Source organism: Vidua chalybeata, chromosome 2, assembly GCF_026979565.1.
Source record: "Vidua chalybeata isolate OUT-0048 chromosome 2, bVidCha1 merged haplotype, whole genome shotgun sequence".
Classification (NCBI taxonomy): Eukaryota; Metazoa; Chordata; class Aves; order Passeriformes; family Viduidae; genus Vidua; species Vidua chalybeata.
The window spans coordinates 97814440-97835534 of record NC_071531.1 but is presented as its reverse complement, the minus strand read 5'-3'; the positions used below and the strand labels follow the sequence as shown (position 1 = coordinate 97835534).

Genomic DNA, 21095 nt, shown 5'->3' with positions numbered 1-21095 from the left:
TAAGAAAGGGTTATGAATTCCAGTTCTAGAATGTTACTCTTTGTTTCATTTTGCAAGGCAAAAGCTGCATTATGATCTTGTCTGATGTGATTAACATGAAGAGCCAAGAAAACTTACCTGATTAGAAGAACTAAATAATATTGCCAAGCTTGTATTCCCAGGAGGTAGGAAAAAAAGGGGCCCTATAAGTTTCAGAGTTATGGAAAACACTGAGAAAATGGATTTTAAAATGTGCTTTAGGCAGTTTGCTCAACAATACATCAGGGAAACTTCCAAGTCTACATAGCGATTACCCGATCACTGAACATATTATTTAATTGTAGAACCACTTATATTCCATCTGTATTTCTCAAACCCAATCTTTCCAGATGTCTGAGACCAGTTTTATAGGCACCAGACACATTAGGGAACAAAAGGCTTTCCAATATATACTCATATTATCAAACGTAGTCACTAACTCTCACCAATATCAAATGTGCATCACATGTTAAATCCACGTTCCAATATTGAATCCTTTTGTCAGCAGTTTGTGACTTTCATAACTCACTTTAATTCTTCAGAGGTCTCGAATATTGTCAGTTTCTAGAGTTGAATAGTCAAAACTGTCAAGCACACAAAATATTTTCAAACAAAGTGATCTCTGAAGGGTTCAGTGTAATTATTTTTCACATGTTTTAATGAAAATGGCTTCACAGTTCTACATTTCCTTTCCCTGAGTCACTCTGAATCATGCTGTTATGGGGGAGCCTGCCTGGGAATCCAGACTAGAATTACTTTTCAGCATGGGTAGGGGGATGGTGCCCAGAGGATGTCCCTTCCTCGAACTTTCTTAGATAAGAGAGGAATCCATGAATTGTACTCACAGTGCTTGAACCCAAACCATGTTAGCCCTTTGAGAAGCAGGTTCAAGTATCCAGAGAGTTTCTCATTTTCTGCTTCTTTCAGAGCCGTTTAGAAGCTTCTAAGTCCTAAAGCCTGCAGCCAACAATGTCACAGCTAATTCTTTTACCTGCAGCTCATCATAAAGCAAAGTGCACATCAGTGTATTTTTCATTTTTGCTCTGAAGAATTTTTGTATTTTGCTATTATACAACTATTGAGACATATTTAAACTTTTATCTTGCAAACAGCTTCCCTTGACCTCTCCATACCCCCTGCCATACATACAGAAAGAGCAAATAATAGTTCACTGTTTGTGTGCAATTTGGAAGAGCCAAGATAAACCCCAAAGAAGGAAATGCTGAAGGAATCATAAATAATATGTTGTTGTTTGCCAGGGGAGAAGGGAAATTCATGAAATGAGTGTTGGAATATGACACTGTATCAGTAAATGACATGAAACAGATGTAGGTATTTATGGGAATGGTATACAGGAGGTCAGAATGTATTGAAATACCTGTTAAAGAAAAAGACTGAAGCAGCAGGCTCAAAAATCTGTGAAATCTTATTAGGCATCTGATTCCATTTCCCAAATATAGCTTTCTGTGAGTTAATACTGAATTTTTATACTGAAATTTCCCCGAGCCTTGGTAATTTTCTCTCGTGCCTGGATGTTCTGAACTCATGTATCTCTAGATAACTGATCACATGTGAATAGCAAGTGTTCATGATGCCCTTGTTATCGCAGGGGAAGCACTCTCCAAAAATTCTTACATCACCAAGTTAATTTGTGTTGCTCCATAAATCATGAGTGAATCATGTATTTCCTCCCACAAGGAGTGAGTTTCACTATTTTGAATTCTGCATTTTCTTTTAACATTATATTGAATTATGTAAAAGGGGGATAGAAGTAAAAATTCTGCTTTAGTCACTCTGACATGAGAGAGGATAACTGATTGGGAAACAGTTTATTGAAGAGGTGGATGGTTTAGCTTCAGTAACCAACTGTCTGTTCTGGTCCCTTACTAAGTGCTGGAATTCAGTACATAAAGATTTAAGATAATCTGTTGTTTAAAAAAAAGGGTAAAAAAAAGAAAATCGTGGAATCAATATTTTGTGTTATGAGATATGTAGTTAAAAGCACCAGTCTAGTGATACAGGGCAGTGAAGGTGAACTGAAACTACAAGGGCTTGAGAAGAGTTTTAGTGAATAAGAGATCCCAAGATTACACATAAATAAAATCTGTGCTTTGCTGGATTAGGTCCTAATTAAAGAACTATCAGATTGTCCAGACTAGTTCATATCAGCTCAGTCTGTTTTTTTCTGGGTTTTTTTTTTTGCTTCCAGTATTTTTAGACTTAGTGCCTTGATATCAAACATGTGCAAGATGCAAATTAATGTTTATATTCTATCTACAAGTTAAAAGATTTTAAAGGTATTGAAAATGCAATCCAAACCAGACGTGACTTTTTTCCCCTTGCTTGTTTTTTCTCAGAGATTGGCAGTCAGAAATTCCACAAATACAGCCAAGAGAAGACACTGAAGTGGTTAAAGAAAAAGGTATTGTGTTTCCCTTTTTCTTTAAAAATTGTTATATGTTTAAAATGGAAATGCTTATTAGCTTGTCCATATTTGCATTGGAGCCATGTGCTGTGCCTGAGTTCAAGGTATGTGTCCTGTCCAAGAAGGACAGACATCACAGTAAAGTTGCTCCACTTGGGAATGTGATCAGGTGTTGGAGATATTAACAAGCTTGTTGCATTTCTCTTTTTGACGGGACTGGCCATGAAAGGGGCCTATATGGGGTGTGGGTAGGAAGAAGAAGCTGTCAGCTTATTGCTGTAGGCTTTGCATAATGTGAGGGGCTTGCGTTTGCTTTGTCCCTTTCATAGATGGGCTAGAGGAGAGTTGTGTTCAAAGCTGTGCTTTGAAGCTGGACAGAACTGCCTTGGTTTTGTGCTACAAATGTGTTTCCTCAAGTTTTGGCAGAGTTCACTCAGAAAGGTCCTGGTTTGGTTGCTATCATCCTGATCCAGTCATGCTGTTCAAGAGGTCTGTAGAGTTCGCCAGAAATAAACTAGTGTTAAAACTGAGCTTGATGGGGTCTTTGTTTTGGTATAAAGAAGGTGAATTTCATTTTACTCATGCACACATGCTCTTAACATGATGCCACCCTATAGAAAAAGAGGGTGTGCATCGAATGATGAGGTGGCCTTGTCATTTACATTAATCAATACAAGCACAAAATCTGGTCCACTTTCTGCAGTGATGAGGCATGGGAATGAATACCTATTTTGCAATGATTACCTGAATATTTACATGTGAACAGGTACCCGTTTGTATTGTTGAAAATACCTTAATCTGACAGTTCTCTCTCTGTTGGATCCATCACATCAATGCCCTGTAAAGTCTTTAATCTTTGATTTCCACCAGGACTGCCTTTGCCATCTTGCTGAGCTCAGGAGTGTTCTCTGAGCAGGTGTGTTTCTCACCTGTATAATCATAGCTGTTGAGTCTGAGTAGCTCAGCTCATCTTAGGGTGCTGCAAAATTGGTGCTCTGTTGCCAAGGCAACGTGTTCAAAGACATGCTCGTTTCTTTGGGTTTTTTGAGCTCATCTGCTAGTCATTACAAATGTATATTAAATTTCACCACAGTCCATAACTTGAGTGTTTTATATGCTTGAAACAAAATTACAAGAGCTTTGTCACTGCATTAACATGTGCATAACAATATTGATACAGGCATTTCATTTTTTGGTTTTCTGTAGGTTAATCAAACAGTGAAAGCACTTAAAAGCAACAATATATCAGTAGGTGAAAGGGTGATTGCAAGTACATTTATCAACAATAAACAGATCACAGATGCTCAGGAAGGTAAGAATTCCATTTTTGTGAAGTCACATAAGTAGAGATAAAACACATGATTAGAAACTAAAATATATTGAAATTGGCCTTTGCAGTAAAGTTATACCCTGTACAGAAAATCCATATAAGTTGTGACTCTGTGCCTTGGCTTTTCCAAGTTCTTTGCTAGCTTCATCAGATGACATTGTAATTAACAATTAACAATCTCAGCTGGGATTCTCTTAGCTTCTTCACAGTTCAAGGAGGAAACACTTTTCTCAGTGAAATATATGCTGAAGTGCTTTGCTGAACTGAGGCTGTGTTAAAGAATAGGACACATATTTATAATATATATAAGTTCTCACCCAGTAAGTGTGTCTATATTAGAACATGCTTCTTTTCAATATTATTTTTATTAGAATGCATGGAATATTAGCATTCATAAAATTCTTCAAAATGGTGAAGGGATCTTAGGAAGTCATTGTCACAGGGAAAAGGCTCCTGGTCCAAACATTACTTTATGCAACAAATGTATGAGTTGGATGATTTTTGTGGGTTCACTGGCAATTTAACAACCTCAACCCACTACAAATACACAAAATTGTAATTATTAAGGGCAAAATTTTAATAATATATGTATTAAATTGTAACAATCCTGTTACCAAAAAATCTGGTGGGATCCTGTTTGCTTCTATTCACCATTTTACTGGGGAGGGCAATGTCCTGAATGTTACTGACACAAAATTCTGTAGAGAAACCTGAAAATGGACTCATAATAAAATCTTCGAATGTTAATGAAAATTAAGAACAGTTTAGAGCAAGATGAAACAAAGCAAATTGTTTCTTATTACAAAGACATTCAGAAGTCTTCATGCTATTGAAAATTAAAGAGAAACAAAGCAGCTTGCTGACAAAGTAGAAAATGAGCTACCAAGTCGTGATATCAAAGGAAACAACATAAATGAGATTTATGAGGCAAATAGACAAATTTGTAGAACAGGGATTGTAATAAATGGTTTTTAAAAAGAGATGAAGTTGCAAAAGTTGTGACTTTAACTTCAAGGTAGCTTTTCATCTTTTTCCCAACCCCTACGTTTTTAAAGAAAGGGGAAAGTGTCCTGGCAACAACCATCTTGACTATGCTTAAATACTTTTCTCTGAAATTTATTATTAAATACTTCATCTGCAGTGTTTTGTTTTTTTTTCCACCTTGCTCTTTATTTATATAGGGACATGATTATAATAGTCTTTTTAAAAACCATGGGTTTTCATATTTGAGAGAGCAGCATTGAAATTGGGAATACTGGGGTTTAAAGCAGGTGAGTTTTGGAGATAGTCCCTCTGTATGTGGCAAGGTGAATGACAGGAAGTCAAATGGACATTACTCAACACTTATTTCTAGTAAGTCTCATTTTCTTGTCCAATCCTTTCATTGCTGTGACAGTGCAATTTATTTCTGTAGAAAATTGCTTTCATAGGGATATTATGAAATTTCAGCACCTTAAAAATAGGTGGGTGTATGTAGTTAGCATCTACAGATGTTGTAGGGCAAAAATAGGGGAGGATATAATAAGAGCAAATAGGGAAGTAGGGGAGGTTTATCATATGGGACTTGAATATTTCATTCAGAAGACAAAGAAGGGAGGTGTGCAAGTATTCCTGATGTTTGACGAAAGATTAATAACAAAGCTAGAATGGCATAAGAACACAGACTCCATAGGAGGCAAATAGTGGTATTTTTAAATTGGTAAAGGAAGTCAGTGAAGATTGCTTCAAGTCAGAAATGCAAAGAGAATGGATTTTATATTTAGTATGAAATAATAGCAGTTGATTTGGACTCACCATAATGAGTCATAATGTAAAGAGTGAAATGATCGGAACATTTTTCTTAAGCAAGAAATTGGACATATTAAGTGCTGAGGTGAAATTGTCTTGGGCAGGAATTATTCCTTGTTCTCTCCTGACCCTAAAGGGGGCTTAGAGAGTGAAAAATCTTTGATGAATCTATGCAGTGAAGGAAGGAAGAAGTGCAGATAGGTGATAGTAAGAAGTTTTTATCAGCACTGTTGAAATGCATATGCTGCTGTCAGTTTGTTAATGCTTTCTCCTTCATTGCCAGTTTGCATTGGGCTTTTCAGGTTAAAAAGAAAGAAAATGGGGAAAAAAAAAAGATGTATTTATCTCTGGCACTAAGGTAACAGTTCTTTGCCACCTTAAGGTTGGTATGCCATGTGCTTCTGAACTCTCTAAGTGTGTAGGCATATGAGCAGATAAACTGGCCTGTTGAAGTTGGAATTCAGAGGGGAGATTTTAACTTAATATCTGTCTGGCAAATGCTTCCTGTGCATGGGTGCAGTTACTCCCTAGCAGCCTCAACAACAGCAAGTTTAAAAAGTCCAGCCCACGATCAGTAAGTGCTTGTGTAGAACGTGACCGGAAAAGATCTGGTTTAGGACTTCGTGTTATAAAAGGGTCACTTTTTTTTCCCCCAGTCTCTCAGAAAAACATTTATAGCAGGAGTGCCCTGTACTGAAAACAGCTTCTAGTAGTTCATATTTCCACAGATAATTATCCTGTCTTGCCAGTGATGTTTAGATAGGCCTTGGCATTTTCTATAAAGTACTGAAAATTAAGTACAAGACTTTGAAATAGACTCATTGTCTCATCTAATTGTTTTCAGTTGAAGCCAGAAAATGTTCTTTAGTACTGAAGACCTTGCCAAATAATTGTAAGATCCAGATGCTTTAAAATTAATGATTGCATGTTCTGTTGAGTCAGCTTTTTACTTTTGCAGGTTTTTAAAATTTAATTTCTTCGGAAAAATACATGATATCTAGTACTCTCAGAAAGTGAACAGCTTTGTAAAGTACATGCAGCAGATATTAGTAACATGTGCTGACAAAGCGAGTGTAGTAAGTCTTTACTTTTTAAATAAACCTACAAGTGTCATATAACATAAACTACTTGACACAGAGAAGCATCACAGTGTATCCATTAGGAGTCTGTTACTAGTGATTCAACCTTGTGCCTCATGGTAGCACATGCAACATGCTAAAGCAAAGTGACTATGTAACCTGAATGTTCTTTTTCTCCTCCTTCCCACTCCCTGACCTCCTCCTGAAGACTATGTGCGGTATGCCCATGGGTTAGTATCAGAGTATATTCCTGAAGATCTGAGTAAGGAGTTGTTAAAATACTTAGGGTAAGTATTGTTCCAGCTAGCTTATAGCTTTACATGGATTAATGTCCATTTGGTAATTTCTGTTGAATACTGAGATTTGTTCATCAAGGTTGCAGTGAATGACACAATGTGATTATATTTGCCACCCTTTAAACGTGATCTTTCAAACATAAACATGGGTTATTTTTTGGCTTTCCTATGGTGCTAAGGACTGTGAGCTGGGGGAGATGTAATATTAAAGTTGGATATGTCTGTTACCACTGTTGTGTGATGAAACCCTGAGTAATGTATCCTGTTTGAAAGCAAGTGAGAGGAAAATCCAAAAAAGCAGTTTGTCCAGAATTGTCAAGCACAAACAGCAGAGCCAGGAATTGAGTCTTCATCCCCAGTCCTCTTTCTTTTTCCCTACTCACTCAGTGCTGCCTGGGTTTGACTTACTTATCTCACCTGTGTTAGTTTGTATTTAAATCTGGAAGGTGAGCCAGCATCCTCCTCCTGGTGTTCCCTGCCAGCAGCAGACTTGGCTTGGATCATCACTGTGACTCTGCACCTACTAATCAGCTCAGTTCTGTTCAAAGGCTTCTGTTATGGTGGCCTTTGGAAAAGTGTGCAATTTGCAGCCTGAAGCCCCATAGCTGAACAGTTTCATAAGTCAGAAATACAGTCCACGAGCTGCTTTCTTTTGCAAGTGCTTGCCATGTGTGAGCAGCTGATAACCAAAGCCGCTTTCATGAAGAAGGATTTCCAAACTTTAGGTTGTGCAATTAGTCTCTCTTAATTTTTAATTTAAAATCTTTTGTTCTGCAGGCTCCCAGAACTTAGAAGCCCAGCACCAGAGCCACCACTGAAGGTAGGAGAACATTAAGTTATTGATAGATGTGTTGTAAGTTATTTTTTTCTGAATTATTATTGAAACTAGACCAGACCAAGCACTGGGTACAATACATTAAGTAAGGTGACCTTGTGAAAAGCCAGTCTGAAATGAACTCAAGAAATTTACCAGGTAACTCATATTTTTAATAAGGAATATTTCGGTTCGTTTTCCTGTTTAAAAAAGGGGAGGGAAAAAGAGAGGCATATTTTATGGTTTTAGAGAACAGTCTTTTTCATATGTGTTTTGCTTATTTAGTTTTATTGAGGTTGATGGGACAATATGACCTCATAGGTTTTCTTTCATATATAATTTATGAGGACCCTGAAAGGGACCTCCTGGGTCATGGATTCCCAGACAACCATGTTGAATAATCTCTCGTACACTGACCATTCTTCACTGTAAGTCTCATTAGGATTTTTTATTTCCATTACTTCTCTTGGAAGAGTGTTCTATAACCTCATTCCTCTGATGATCAGAAACCTTTCTGTAAATTCCACCTTGAATTTATTCATGGCCAATTTATTCCCCTGCCCTTTTGTGCTAACTTTATCATTGTTTTTTGATATTGAAATGGCTCCTTTCCCTTCCTAACATTAGTTCTTTCGATGTGTAAAGGGAAAACATATATGCTTTGCATTTTCATTTTGAGAAGCCAGTTTGGTTGTGTGAGATGGGTTCTCCATTCCCTCATTGTGGAAACATTTCTTTACACCTATTCCAAGATGAATTCAGTTGTTTCAAAGCAGGTGACCGGAAAAATGTGTAATTATTTCTGATAAAACCCTTACTCATACAATATGATGGCATTCGTCCCTTCTTGTCTTAACTAGAAATACTTTGCCCCATTACAGACTAGAATCCCATTTGCCTCTATTGATGTCTGATCATATGGCTCTCTGTCATGCTGTGAATAGTTAAGACAGTTGTTGTTTTTTTTTTTCACTGCAGTTTTCACTTGATCAGTTCTCAGATTTACAAGAAGTTCATGCAGTTAGTTTCTGAGTACATGACCTTTTACTTCTTCTGTACATTTTATCTGGTTTTAATGTTTCCAGTCTTGAAGGTTCCCTGGCTTTTTTACACAGTGTTAAAAGCTTTTTAGGTGTTCATAATGCTACTCATTGGTGTACATTCAGCAAATGTTAGCATTATATTATTATCCTTAAGTAGTAATTAACTAGTAATCTCCATCTGATCCAATGATGTCCCTTTCTGCATTATTTACCTTTGTTTACCTTTTCCCCAGTTTCTCACCTACCTTAATCTTCTTATGCAGTATTTGTTTTCTGTAATATCAGCTGCTTAAGTGGCATCGTGTCAAGTCCTCTGGTAATCCTTCACATTCTGTCACCAGAAAATGTGTTATATTTGAGAAAATAAAGGCAAGTTAGTAGGCATTACCTTGTTTTGTTTTTAGGCTGAGACATACTGAGAGAGTTGGTGTTGTTCAGCCTGGAGAAGAGAAGGCTTCAGGGAGACCATTAGAGCACCTTCCAGTACCTTAAAGGGGCTACAGGAGAGCTGGCAAGAACTTTTTACAAGGGCATGTAGTGACAGGACAAGGGACAATGGCCTTAAGCCGAGAGAGAGGGTAGGTCTAAATTCGATGTGGAGGTGGTGAGGCAGTGGAACAGGTTGCCCAGAGATGTTGTGAACTCCCATCTCTGGCAGTGTTCAAGGCCGGGTTGGATGGGGCTCTGAGCCACCTGGTCTAGTGGAAGGTATTCCTGCCCATGGCAGAAGGGTTGTAACTAGATGATCTTTAAGGACCCTTCAAACCCAAACCACTTTATGATTCTGTGTTTCATTTCCTCTTTAATTATTCTTCCTTCTTTAACTTTTTTCCCTACTCTCTTCTCCTGAGTCCTACTATCACTTTTTCTTCATTCTTATATTAGGGATGGGTCCTTGGCTATTCTGCACTAATATGGTCCCTGCCTGATAGAATCATACACCTTAAAAATAGGTGGTAGCATCTGTAGATGCTAACTACGTACACCCTCCTATTTTTAAGGTTCTGTCTCTCATCTTGTAATTTCTGATGCAGTCTTCCAACCGGATCAGCATATTGAGTTTTACTTCTATCTTGAATAGAGTGATTTCTATTCCCTCTTCTGTCCCTGTGCTTAACCTCTTCATTTTTATTGAAAATTATTTACTGAGGCAAAAGAGTTCTTCCATTTTGGGTCCACACATAGGTTAACTTTAATATCTATCCAATCTCTACAGAACAGCAGCTTCACTTTCTCTTTTTTAATTCCCTTTTTGCCTCTGTGGCTCAACAAACTTGTACTGTTTGGTTTAATTTCCTTTCCAAGGTCTAACTCAGCTTGACTTTTTGGCAGTTCTCACTTAGTCCCAGGATTACCTGACCCCTAAACTGATCTCTTTTTTTAATATTTCTTTTCCCCCAGTCTTTTTTCCCCCCATTCATTAGATACTTCTGCTTACACCTAGTGTCAGTTGGATTTCTTTGGGGATGGATGGGGGGTGGTGGAACATGTGTGCATCTGTGTGAGCAAGGAGCCGCATTTATAGTGTTTAGTCTGAGAAGCTTTTTCCTCCAAGATTTTCACCTTGTTTGAAGTAAAAGATCCAAAATCACTTCTTCAGTCTTTTTCTTTTACCTTCCAAGTGTCTTTCTCACACATCAGGTTCCTTTGCTTTGCCTCAGACAAGTAAGGCATATGGTTTGCAAAGTTTGCCCCCCTAGAACAAATAACCCCACTTTTGATAATCCTTTCAATTTAATTTAAACTGGGCAGCCTATGTCTGCTGAAATGAGATTACATACTATGCTGGTCTTTCCTGCAATGTCCCTGCTACTTACCGAAACAAAGTCTAAAAAAACCCTCATTTCTGGCTGGTTCAGTGACTGTTCTGTTTAGCAGCATGTCAGCTAGCACATAGAGGAATAATTGAGCCCTACTGTTATTAATAGCATTTGTTCTCCAATGGATATCCAGAGATATGTTATTTCCATGTGGCTGGACAGTTGTTCTGGCTGCACAGTTACTTGGCCCTTTGATTCAGTTAAGAATTATCTTCATGCGTTGTAAGAAATATTAAGCACACATCAGGAGCCAACTGATAGTCATTAGCTGTATAAGCATGTTAAAACAACTGTATTAAACTGCATGTGATGTACATTCCATATTGTGTACGAATAGCTTTTATACCATTGGGATAGTTCTGAGAATCTATTTTTAAAAACAGTTTTATTTCAGCAGTTTGGTTGCAGAGGAAATGAGGCTTAGAACTGTTCAGTTGTTGGGCAGTGAGACCTTGCTGAGGATCTGATTAATTTCCAGAGCACTGACCAGGGTGTGTATGATGTCCTTGCAACTTCAGAGATTGAAACACTCCTTTATTTCACAATCTCAGAGGAGCAAGGTAGCTTATTTGTGGAAACTTCGTCCTCTTCAGACCATTTTTAATCACTTGTGTTGACATTTCTCTTCATGAGGGCAAGGTGTATTAACAGACATAATATATGGTTATTCCAAAATAAGGTTCTAACATGCATTTCCTTTTTGGAAAAATAATTGCATGTTTGGACATTACGTTAAACTCTGAAAGGAGGAAAGATGTAGAAACTTCAGTGATCAGCTGAAAAGCAATGACACATTCTCTTTCTTGAACAGGAACCAACTGGGTACAGCCTGGTCTTTGTGATTTAATGATTAAATAAAAATTGCATGTTCTTTGTATTAATTGTAAGCCATTGATCTTGTGTTGTAATCATCGCACTGTCCGGTTTGTCAGCAAAGGGAGTCTGGCCACTGGCAGATGATGAGAGACATTTACAAAGAATATGTAGGCTTTGCTACAGCTAAACAGCAAATGCTTTGCTGAAATGCAAACATTTTTGTTATAAATTTTAAAAACTTGTTTATCAGATTCCAAAAAGAGGAGAAAAGTAATTCTTCATTAGATTGTCATTTGAAAATGTAATCAAAGCACAGTAAACAGCCTCCTAAAGAGGCTGATCCAGATTCCATTGAAATCAAAAGAAAAGGCTTCAGTTGGATCTGGTTCTAAGAGCTGAGAAATCTAGGCTGCAGACTTGGCTTCTGTGCCAAAGAGAGAGAGGGAGGGGGAGAAAGAGAGATATCACAAGCACCATAAACAAAATGAATAAAACAGGATCTTAAAATGTATGGTACCATCCAAGTTGCTTGCAAAATCACTCTCTGGCACAAAAGCTGGGAAGGCCACAGTCTAGATTTCACAGGATATTAAGGACAGGGTAGTAATATCAGATATATAATAATAATAAAAATACAGTGTTGTAAAATACTACATACTTTTTTTCTCTTTTGGAAACATACCAGAAAGTTTTCACCTTTAAACTAAACACATGCTCACAGTTTATGGAAAGAAATATTCATTTTTATGGCCTGATCATGTGGAGTGCCGAGAATTGTTCACGTGCATTATTTCTGAAGTTAGAAGGCACACAGCACATGCAGAGCCAAACTTCCATATTATACTGTTGGATTCAAGTGATGAGGCAGTCAGTGGAGCTATGACAGTGTTTCACTGTTGCGAGCCTGTAGAAATGAATTAATTCTAAAGGCTGTGAGCAAACAGACAACAGACAAGATGATGATCGGCTTGTGTCAGCAGATAGCTACAGCACTGGAGTTGCTGCACAGGTCCATGAGATCATGAGCACCACAGTTCCTTGACTGTCAGGCACTATCTTCCAATAGCTGCTCCAGAAAGTTCTCTAAATAGACTGACACCAAAGTCACAATCATGGCTGTTTCTAACAGTCATTCTTCAGAAGGCTAGGAAGAAAATGCTTCCCCTGACACTGAATGCTCTCTTCTGAATGCTGTAAAGATGGTTTATATTCACATGTAGAGAAGACAGTTGCAGACAGAAATCTTCCACTCTTGCTGCAGATTCTTCAGTTGATTGCCAGTCCTGTTTTGGTGCTATGGTTACGTTTTAAAGCCAAAGCTTTGAACTTCTATGTGTGTACATCATAAAAGTGGTTGACAGAGCAACTTCCTCACTCTAACATTTCAGAAAAGGAAATTGTCAGATGTCCCTGTGGAACCACAAGAAGACTATACTAAATTTAACAGCGACAATCTGAAAACCAAAAAGGTAAGCAAGCCTTGCATTCATACATGTTTTGCTGAAGTGTAGATGAATAGCAAATACTAGCACAGAGTGCTTAATTTCCTCCTTCAAAACGCATCACAAATACAAAACAAATACAAAATTGTCTGACATCTGTAATTATATCTCTTTGACCTTTTCTTTCAGGTTTAATGTGACAGTTTTAATTTCCTATACTGAGCTGTTTTGTACTATTACTGCTGGGCTGTATTTCACCAGTGAACATTCCAGTGAGCCTCACAGACTCAGACACACGTGTTAAGGTGCTCAGCTAATGCTCGAAAAGCACTTTGAGATCTTTAGATGAGAAATCCTATGGCTTAATGATAGCAACTGGTAAATTTTAGTAACTCAAATAAGAAATGAAGATGGCAGCATTTACTTAAATTCCAAGGGATGCTAGGACAGGCTTTACTTTTACCTAGAAATATTGCTTGTGCACCTACTTATGTCAACTTAATGAAGTTAAATCAACACAGAACTTACTGATTGCCAGCTCCAACGCATGTTTGGAGGCCAATCCAAATCTGAGTCCAGCAGTGCCTGCCACTGTACTATTCCTAGGAGAGCAACAGAGATGTGAAAAGAAATAGATCCTGTCTATGTCTGCCAAAGCTGTGAGGCTTGTACTGGCTTATTTCTCTGAACATTGAAAATGAATCTTCCTCCAATCCATGGGGAACCAAAAAGGCCCGCTGTGCTGGTCTTGTGACCTTCAGTCTAATGCTGACTACTCGTTATCCCTTTGCAAAGAGAAGCAGCTGGTGACAGATGCATTCCTTCCTCCCCCCAAAACCCCAGCTTTTTTGTTTTTTTTTTTTTTTTTTTGTACTCATTGCAAATCCTAGTTTGGAAAGTAAGAGGATTGCCCCCTAAGTGAAGGTGATAAATAGTTTAAATATGCATGTTTCCCCCCTCCCCACATTATATACTATAGCTTTTGAACTTAGCATAAAGATAGAAATAAACTGAGGAGAGATAATTCATTTTAACATTAAATATTATTTACTTCTGAAATAATAATGCACATTGATGAGGGAATCTGGGAAAGAAAAGATAGCCCTTGGACGCTGTACAGTATACTACTCTTTTTAAAATACTTTGGCAGTGGTTTTGTTTGTAGAGTAACACAGACAATCATACAGTTGTTGCCTATCTCCATTGTATTCATAGCCATCTAGCTAATCCCAAGTACTGTTATTGGGAAGTCCTGCAGACTGAGGAGTATCATAAAGAAAGGTTAATATAAAGTTTTCTTAATAGGGAAAGCAGCTAGAGATTTAAAACATAACACTTCAAAATACAAGAAAGAAAAGAGTTCGGCTCTATAAAATGTGGTTCATAAAATGTGTTTTAGGTGTAGAAGTCTGGGAAGTTGTCCCAGTGGCCTCAAAAGTGCTTTGGAAATGTTAGTTACCTTTTTCATGCCTAGTTCTTAATCTCTTTTCTCTTTATTTCACTCTGCATAGCCTTTGATAGTAAATCAGTGTGAATTATTCATCATCCGTAATGCAGGTCTGTAATTCAGCCTGCTGACAGCATAATCATGAGATGGAGTCAGAGGGTACAGAATGCATCTGTTCTATTGCATGCATTATTCCTCTTAATGTACACTCAGGGATTATCCCAAAGTAAATGTTTGATTTGGGATACCTCATTCTGCAGAAAGGAGAGATGTTTCACCTCCTTCTCCTTGTAGTTGGTTTTCTGTCTTTGTTTGAGGTTAAGTAATTCATCACAAGTATTCTTCAGTTTGAATAATCTCAAATTTGTTTTTTAATGTTTGTCTCCTACAATTCAAAGCCCGCATAACATTATCTTTATGGCTGATGGCTGTATACTAAAAAAACAATTCAACTTATTGCTTGACTTCTGTATTTAGGAGTTTGTAGCATCTGTTTCTCCCCTATGGAGTTGCTGTTTAACTGTTTCTGTTTATCATTTCACTCACAGGCAAACACCAAGATGTCTGCAGCACAGAAGGCTCTGGCCAAAGTTGATAAGAGTGGAATGAAATCCATTTCTGCTTTCTTCAGTTCCAAACCTAAAACATCAAAATGAAGACTTGTTCTTGAAAGAATTTTATACAGTGCTTATTTTTATGTTAAGCTAAAGATGTCTCCTGGGGTTTTTTGTTAGTATAGTATATCAGGGCATGTCTGGGTACGAGTGTCATGGAGAGGTCTGTGAGCTGGCAGGGCACAGAGCTGTTGGGCAGTACCATGATATCTGATTTTCCAGCCTGGATTGGGAAGATGGCCCAGCTGCATTAACATGGTGATGTGAGCTAGAAGCAAGGCTTATCAGGGTATCATACTGTGCTGCTGCTCCTTCTAGAGCAAGCCAGTCAAGCCCACCATGGAATTTTCTCCATTACACTTCATTCTAGGCTGAAAACTTGCCCACCTTTGATGATTTTTTTCTTAAATTCATAAGGAGCATTATTTTTTTAAAACCATCTGAAGTTTTTTACCCAGTGTTACATCAGAGTAGGATGGCATCATTGCATTTTTATTTTGACCCAAATGTAAGTGCTGATGTAAGCATTGTCAGTGGTGGTATTTTATTGAGGCAAGGATACTCTCTGTATTGGGATTTGGGTTGTTTTCAATATGCTGGAAACAAATGGCAATGAATGTCAGTGTACACTTAATGCAATAAAGTGCTTTGTGTAACAAACTTGTGCTTGCTGTATTTGCTGTATGCTTCAAAAGTTAGGTTGGGTTTCAGCACATTTTTTAAGTGTTTTCGATATTTTCCTGTGTATAAATTTTAATCCTTAAAGAGTTCTGGCATCTCTTTGGCGTTACATGATAAATCTCTTACCACATAGCAATATGGGGGTGTTTTTATATTTAGTTCCAAGGTCAAGAGGTCCTTACAAAAATAATCAGGGAAAAATTGATTTAAAGGCAAAAATGGGTGGGTTTTTTTTTAAGAAGCCTGTTTGGCATTGGCTTGAGTGTCTTAGAAAAGGTTTAGTTTTACGAAGTTTTGCACAAGGTAGGACTGTTACTTAAAATGCACTACCCACTCTTTTCTGTGTTCTTTCATCATTACAGAGTATTCCTGTGTATTTAGAGGGATAGCTGATGATGTGGCTTCCCTCAATCACAGAATTGAAAAAGAGATTGAGTCACTGGGATAATTTGTACCGATCTAGCCTATTCTGTACAATAATCAATGTCATCCATCAGTTGTTGTACTGAGTCATTACTGTGGATCAACTACAAATTATGTTTTTGAAAGACACTCTTAAAACACATCAGTCTTTGCTACTTCAGCTCAGTAGAGAATCTGCCTGTATCCCTTGGTCATGCAAGTTTCAGAGAAATTAGGAATTCCCCCTTTCTGAGTAGCTATACCATTTTTCCACTTCAAACTTATTTGCTGTCATTTACAACCTTTGGATTAAAATGCTGTCTGTTAGGTTAAAAAGCTCTGTGGCACTCTCTTCCAGCCAGAAATGAAAGAGAAGCCTTACCATGTGTTCTATGCAGTTTTGTAGTTCTTGTTGGGTCTTGTGTGCTTTCAAACTGGTTTTTTTTACAAAGTGTCAGCTGTAGTTTGCAAATGCGCAGAGGGCCAGCATGGTTGGAATTCCAGATAGAGGAAAATACTTGGAAATCTACAGAATTATTTTCTCTCATAATAAATAGTGTTTGATGAGCCCAGAACGAGCAATTGTGGTTATTAACTGGATGGGTTAAATTCTGGAAAAACATTCAACCTCCCAAATTCATGTGAGTAGAAGGGATGCAGAAGTGATGGCAATTTTGAAAAACACCCGTCAAAAATGCATGATGATGCTATGGGAAAAAAAGAAAGAAAAAGAACAGGCACATTCTGTCATGTTAATGGAGAAGTTCTGTGCAGGAAGCAACAAGTTAGGGAGTGTTTTGGTAGAAAAAAGGAGTTTTGTATCTATTAATGAAAAGCCAGTTCTAGAAGATGCTGAGCAAGTAGACAGGCATGGAATGGGTGCTTGTTGGAAAACCAAAAAAGGGAGAGAACTACGTTAGAAACAGGAGCTATGGAGCAGAACAGAAATATGGTAGAAGCTCATCTGGATATTTAAATATGCTAGTTTTAGGGGTTTGGGTTTTATCAGTTCAAAAGTTTTGTGAAATAAATTTTGCAAGTGCGCCTTTTCATTGACGGAGCTGTTCAAGAGCCTTCTATGAAAAAGTCCCAGTTTCTCTGGTCAGAATTTGGGACAGAGAGAGATCTACCAGATTTTATTTTTTCTTGCTGTACCTATGGCTTTCACATCTGCTGCTGTGCTCAAGGACTAAGTCTAGAGTTCTTCCTCTGTGCAGGGATGCATTTTGCTTTAGTGCCACATCTTAACTTTAGCTGTCAGCTATGCTGTAACTTATCACAATAGTAATTTTATTAGTGACTGTGCTTTTAGTTGAGCAGGAATTTGTGCATGACAAAAAAATAAGCCATTTCCAAAAACCATTAGAGCTTTCATGTGAAAACAAAAACTCTTTTCCCTTAAGGAAAGCATGGAATACATTTAGTAACTTTGATACTTACATGTATCTGTAAGAACTTATGAAGAGCATATGGTGCCAAGTGCATAAAACAATATTTCCTACCACAATAAGGATTTAAATATAGTTACCCTGCCTGGCCAGCAGTAGCAGTAGGTCATTATGAAGTGCTGTTTGCTATTTCTTCCTTGGTTAGCATAGTATGGAGCAATATGCCAGCACTATTATAGAAATGTGGTCTTACTTTATTTCTTTTTCTGGGTTAACATGACATCTCTACATGTTCATGTAAATATCTGATGAGCTGTGATGATTTTATAGTTGTTTATCTGGGATTAAACAGTTCTCACATTTTCACTTTTTTAGACTTTGCATAGCAAATGGGTTGATGTTAGTGGGCATGGAAAACATGGAAATAACAAGCACTGACTTAGGGATATGTAAGGGTCAAACTGGCACATTATTTTCAGTCTTAAGCAATAAACTTAGTTCTATTTGTAGATGTGATTGGTGATTTGAATATTTTCAGTGGAAGAGGTGGCATAGTTGGCAGAACTTGCATTCAGATCTGAAATCTGGAAGGGTTCAGTGTGCTTGTTTTCAGGTGTTCACTTGCATCTGACATGATGTTTATTGGGGCAAAATTAAATGCATGGATGGTTATTTGAATAAAGTAATGGTTTTGACTAGGGTTTTCTCTTTCCTTTGTAGATGCCTGAGAAAAGACGTGCAAAGAAGAAATGAAAGGAGCATAAGGAGATTTTCTTACATTATTTTAACTTGCCATAATCACAAAGCTGCTTTTGACAGTTTTTTTTACACACTTTCTGAAAAATAAATGTTTGACATCGGACATGCCCTGTTCCAAGAAAGAGCAAATCTCAGCAGATTAGCATTGTTAAATATGCAGTGTGTTAAACATACTCTGCTTCAAATTTTATAGCTTACACACGATTGGTCTATCGGGCCCTTCCAGGAAAGCACTTACGAGCATGCCTAAAGTTAAGCACATGAGCAGTGATCTTAAAGTCGGCCGTGTTGTTCGTGTGGGTAAGTGCTTTGCTGGATCGGTGCCTGCAGCCCTGTTAGGTGCTGAGCATCCTGATCCATATCCAGCAAAGCACTTACATCCATGCTTATCTTGAAGTGGAAGAGCCAGTCTAATATTTGTGCATTAGTGTTCACCATAAAATCTCTCTTGGCACAATGACTCATATGCTTAATATTAAGCACCTGCCCAAGTATTTTGCAAGATCAGACCAACTACATCCTTGAGCAAGTCTTAAAATACTTGATTTTCTATGTTTTGTACTCATTTTTTTAATAGAATCTATGCTTTTAGTTACTGTAATTACAAGTTTTAGAAGCTGTATAGCAAAATATGTTTGTATAGCATGTTTTATGCAATTTCTTCTTTCTTTGTCATAATCTATCCAAATTCAGAAAAGTGGCCTTTTTGGATGAGAAGTGCAATGTTCAGTCATAAAATCAACCAAAATGGAAAAAAACCCAATATTGACTCTTTTTAGGACATTACATTTTTAAAAATAATTTCACTGAGTTTGATTTACATGATTTTGTCCAATGCTGACCTATTTCACAGAAGGTGTCACCTGGCTGAGGTTGTGTGGACAGTATGACTCTTAAGTGCTAAAGCTTCAGGTAGAGAAGGGCAGATGGAGAAGCTGTATTTTTTATTTTGCTTCTTTTATTCTAAGGGATTGAAGCCTTACAAACATGTATTAGATAACATGTACATTTTACATTTTGTGTTAAGAACTAGACCAAAACCTATGTAATTTTTCAGGTTAAAAAATAAAAAAGACCTAATTATCCTTTATTTATTAATGTAAGTGACACTTTCTGTGGAGTGGGCTTCAACCAAAATGTCAGCCTGTGTCTATATAAAACATGCAGAAAGTGGATGCTAATGAGAGCTGGAATTGATTTGTGTCATATGCAGTCTGATGTTCTTAACTTAAATACCTGTATATCAAACTACTATTAATATATAACTCCTTGCTGGAGAACTTTTTAAAGTTAATAATTGACAAGATTTTGAGCAGAATGAATGTTTACTTCGGTAAATTCCAACTGTGACCCCAGTTCACAGATGCCTATAGCAAATGGCCAAAATGGCTGGTAAAGCTTGAATGTATTTGAAGTCTTCTAGGTAAAATGTAAAGAAATATTTTGCATCAACTCTAGCAAATTTTGCCTAACTTTGAATAAAGAAGAGCTCCAAGAAGAGTTTATTATGACCTTGCTGAAAACTAAATTTCAGGAGAGAGGCAATAGCTTACTTAACTTTTTTTTCAACTAATTCTGTTCATCTGTGTTTCAGAATATGAAAAACCTGAACTATTAACTATTTAGAAATCATATATGAAAGGAAATGTAATCTGAATGCCTGTTTTAGGAATATGCACTGAATTATTTTTGTAGTCTGGTGAAGTAATGTGCACTTTCCCTTTTTAAGGAAAAAGTATTTAAACATCAGTTTTAGGAATATTATTATGAATTAGGAATATTATTAGGAATTTTAGGAATTATTATTAGGAATATTAGGAATTTTAGCAAGATTATTACATGGGTCCAAAGTGAAATTTCTATTTTTCTAGCTTACATTAAAAAATGCTTGCTGTATGAATTAAGATTATATATTTCAGTATGTGGTTCCATATTTTGTAATATTTTATTTTTTATTAATGTACAAGAAAGAAATAAATGCCTTTGGAATAATTTGCTGATTATTTCTTCACTAGTATCACAGAGGAATGCAAAGAAAAACACGGTGCAGTCAGGCTACTGATGCTGTTACCCTCCACAGGGTAGTCAGTAACTCTTGGACTGAGTTGGAGGAAATAATGAATCCTGATATAAATGCAAATCTAAAAGTTCATTTAGACAGGTTCAGTGATGCAATTAGGCTAATCCCTAAGGACCTTACTGTACACGTGTTCTAAAGAGAACCCATCTCTGTCTACATACAGTTGCTGGCCTACACACTCTGGACATTTTCATTTTCGTGAACATGATGGTGAATCTTTGAGTGTTCATGGGATGGAGAGAGTGGGGGTGAAGAGAATGATGTGATTATTTGTGTGACTTTTTACGTATTTTGCATTCTTTGCCATCATGTGGGTGATGCATAGATGCTCCATCACAAACTGACATGGAACTGATAAACAATTATTTTCCATGTTTTTTAAAACAGACAGTTAATAAAACACAGAGGAAAAGCTGTTCCTCTGCCAAAACATTATCCTGGTATCACCCCGATACTGTAAGTGCTGACATGAATCTTCAAGGCTGTTAGGATAGTTACAGTCATTGCATTTATAAAATCCAGACAACAAGGGGCAAAGCAAAGGTGATGGGTATTTTATTTGGCTGTCAAGTTGGTTTACTGATATTAATGAAACCAAAAAAGGAAAGAAGTAAGGCTTGTACCATTTCATATACCCGTCACTCACCAGCACTTATCTGAAGAAAGAGAAGCACCAATGCTAACAACAAAGCAATGGCATAGCATCTATTTAAATATGAAGTAGCATTTACATTTCTTAGTTCACTGAAGTTATCTCGCAAAGGATTGCTAAGACTAAGGAAAACAGCACATTGCTTTACATTCTTAAAGAGCTTCTATAGCTCAAGTGTCCAAGCTGAACTCTAGTGCCCCC

At 37.2% G+C, this 21095-nt stretch overlaps 1 protein-coding gene across 4 annotated transcripts in view; it reads left to right on the top strand.

Annotated features, from left to right (window-relative positions):
• RNASEH2B (ribonuclease H2 subunit B) overlaps positions 1–20154 on the top strand; it is a 43378-nt gene extending 23224 nt beyond the window's left edge. For 2 of the 4 annotated variants that reach the window (XM_053935755.1, XM_053935754.1), the window contains exons 6-11: positions 2376–2440; positions 3650–3755; positions 6849–6927; positions 7714–7756; positions 12818–12898; positions 14867–15592. In XM_053935755.1, coding sequence (XP_053791730.1) covers positions 2376–2440; positions 3650–3755; positions 6849–6927; positions 7714–7756; positions 12818–12898; positions 14867–14974 — 482 coding nt within the window. In that variant the 3' untranslated portion in view covers positions 14975–15592. The other 2 variants (XM_053935758.1, XM_053935756.1) reach the window with 2 other exon arrangements.
• Positions 20155–21095: the final 941 nt, after the last annotated feature.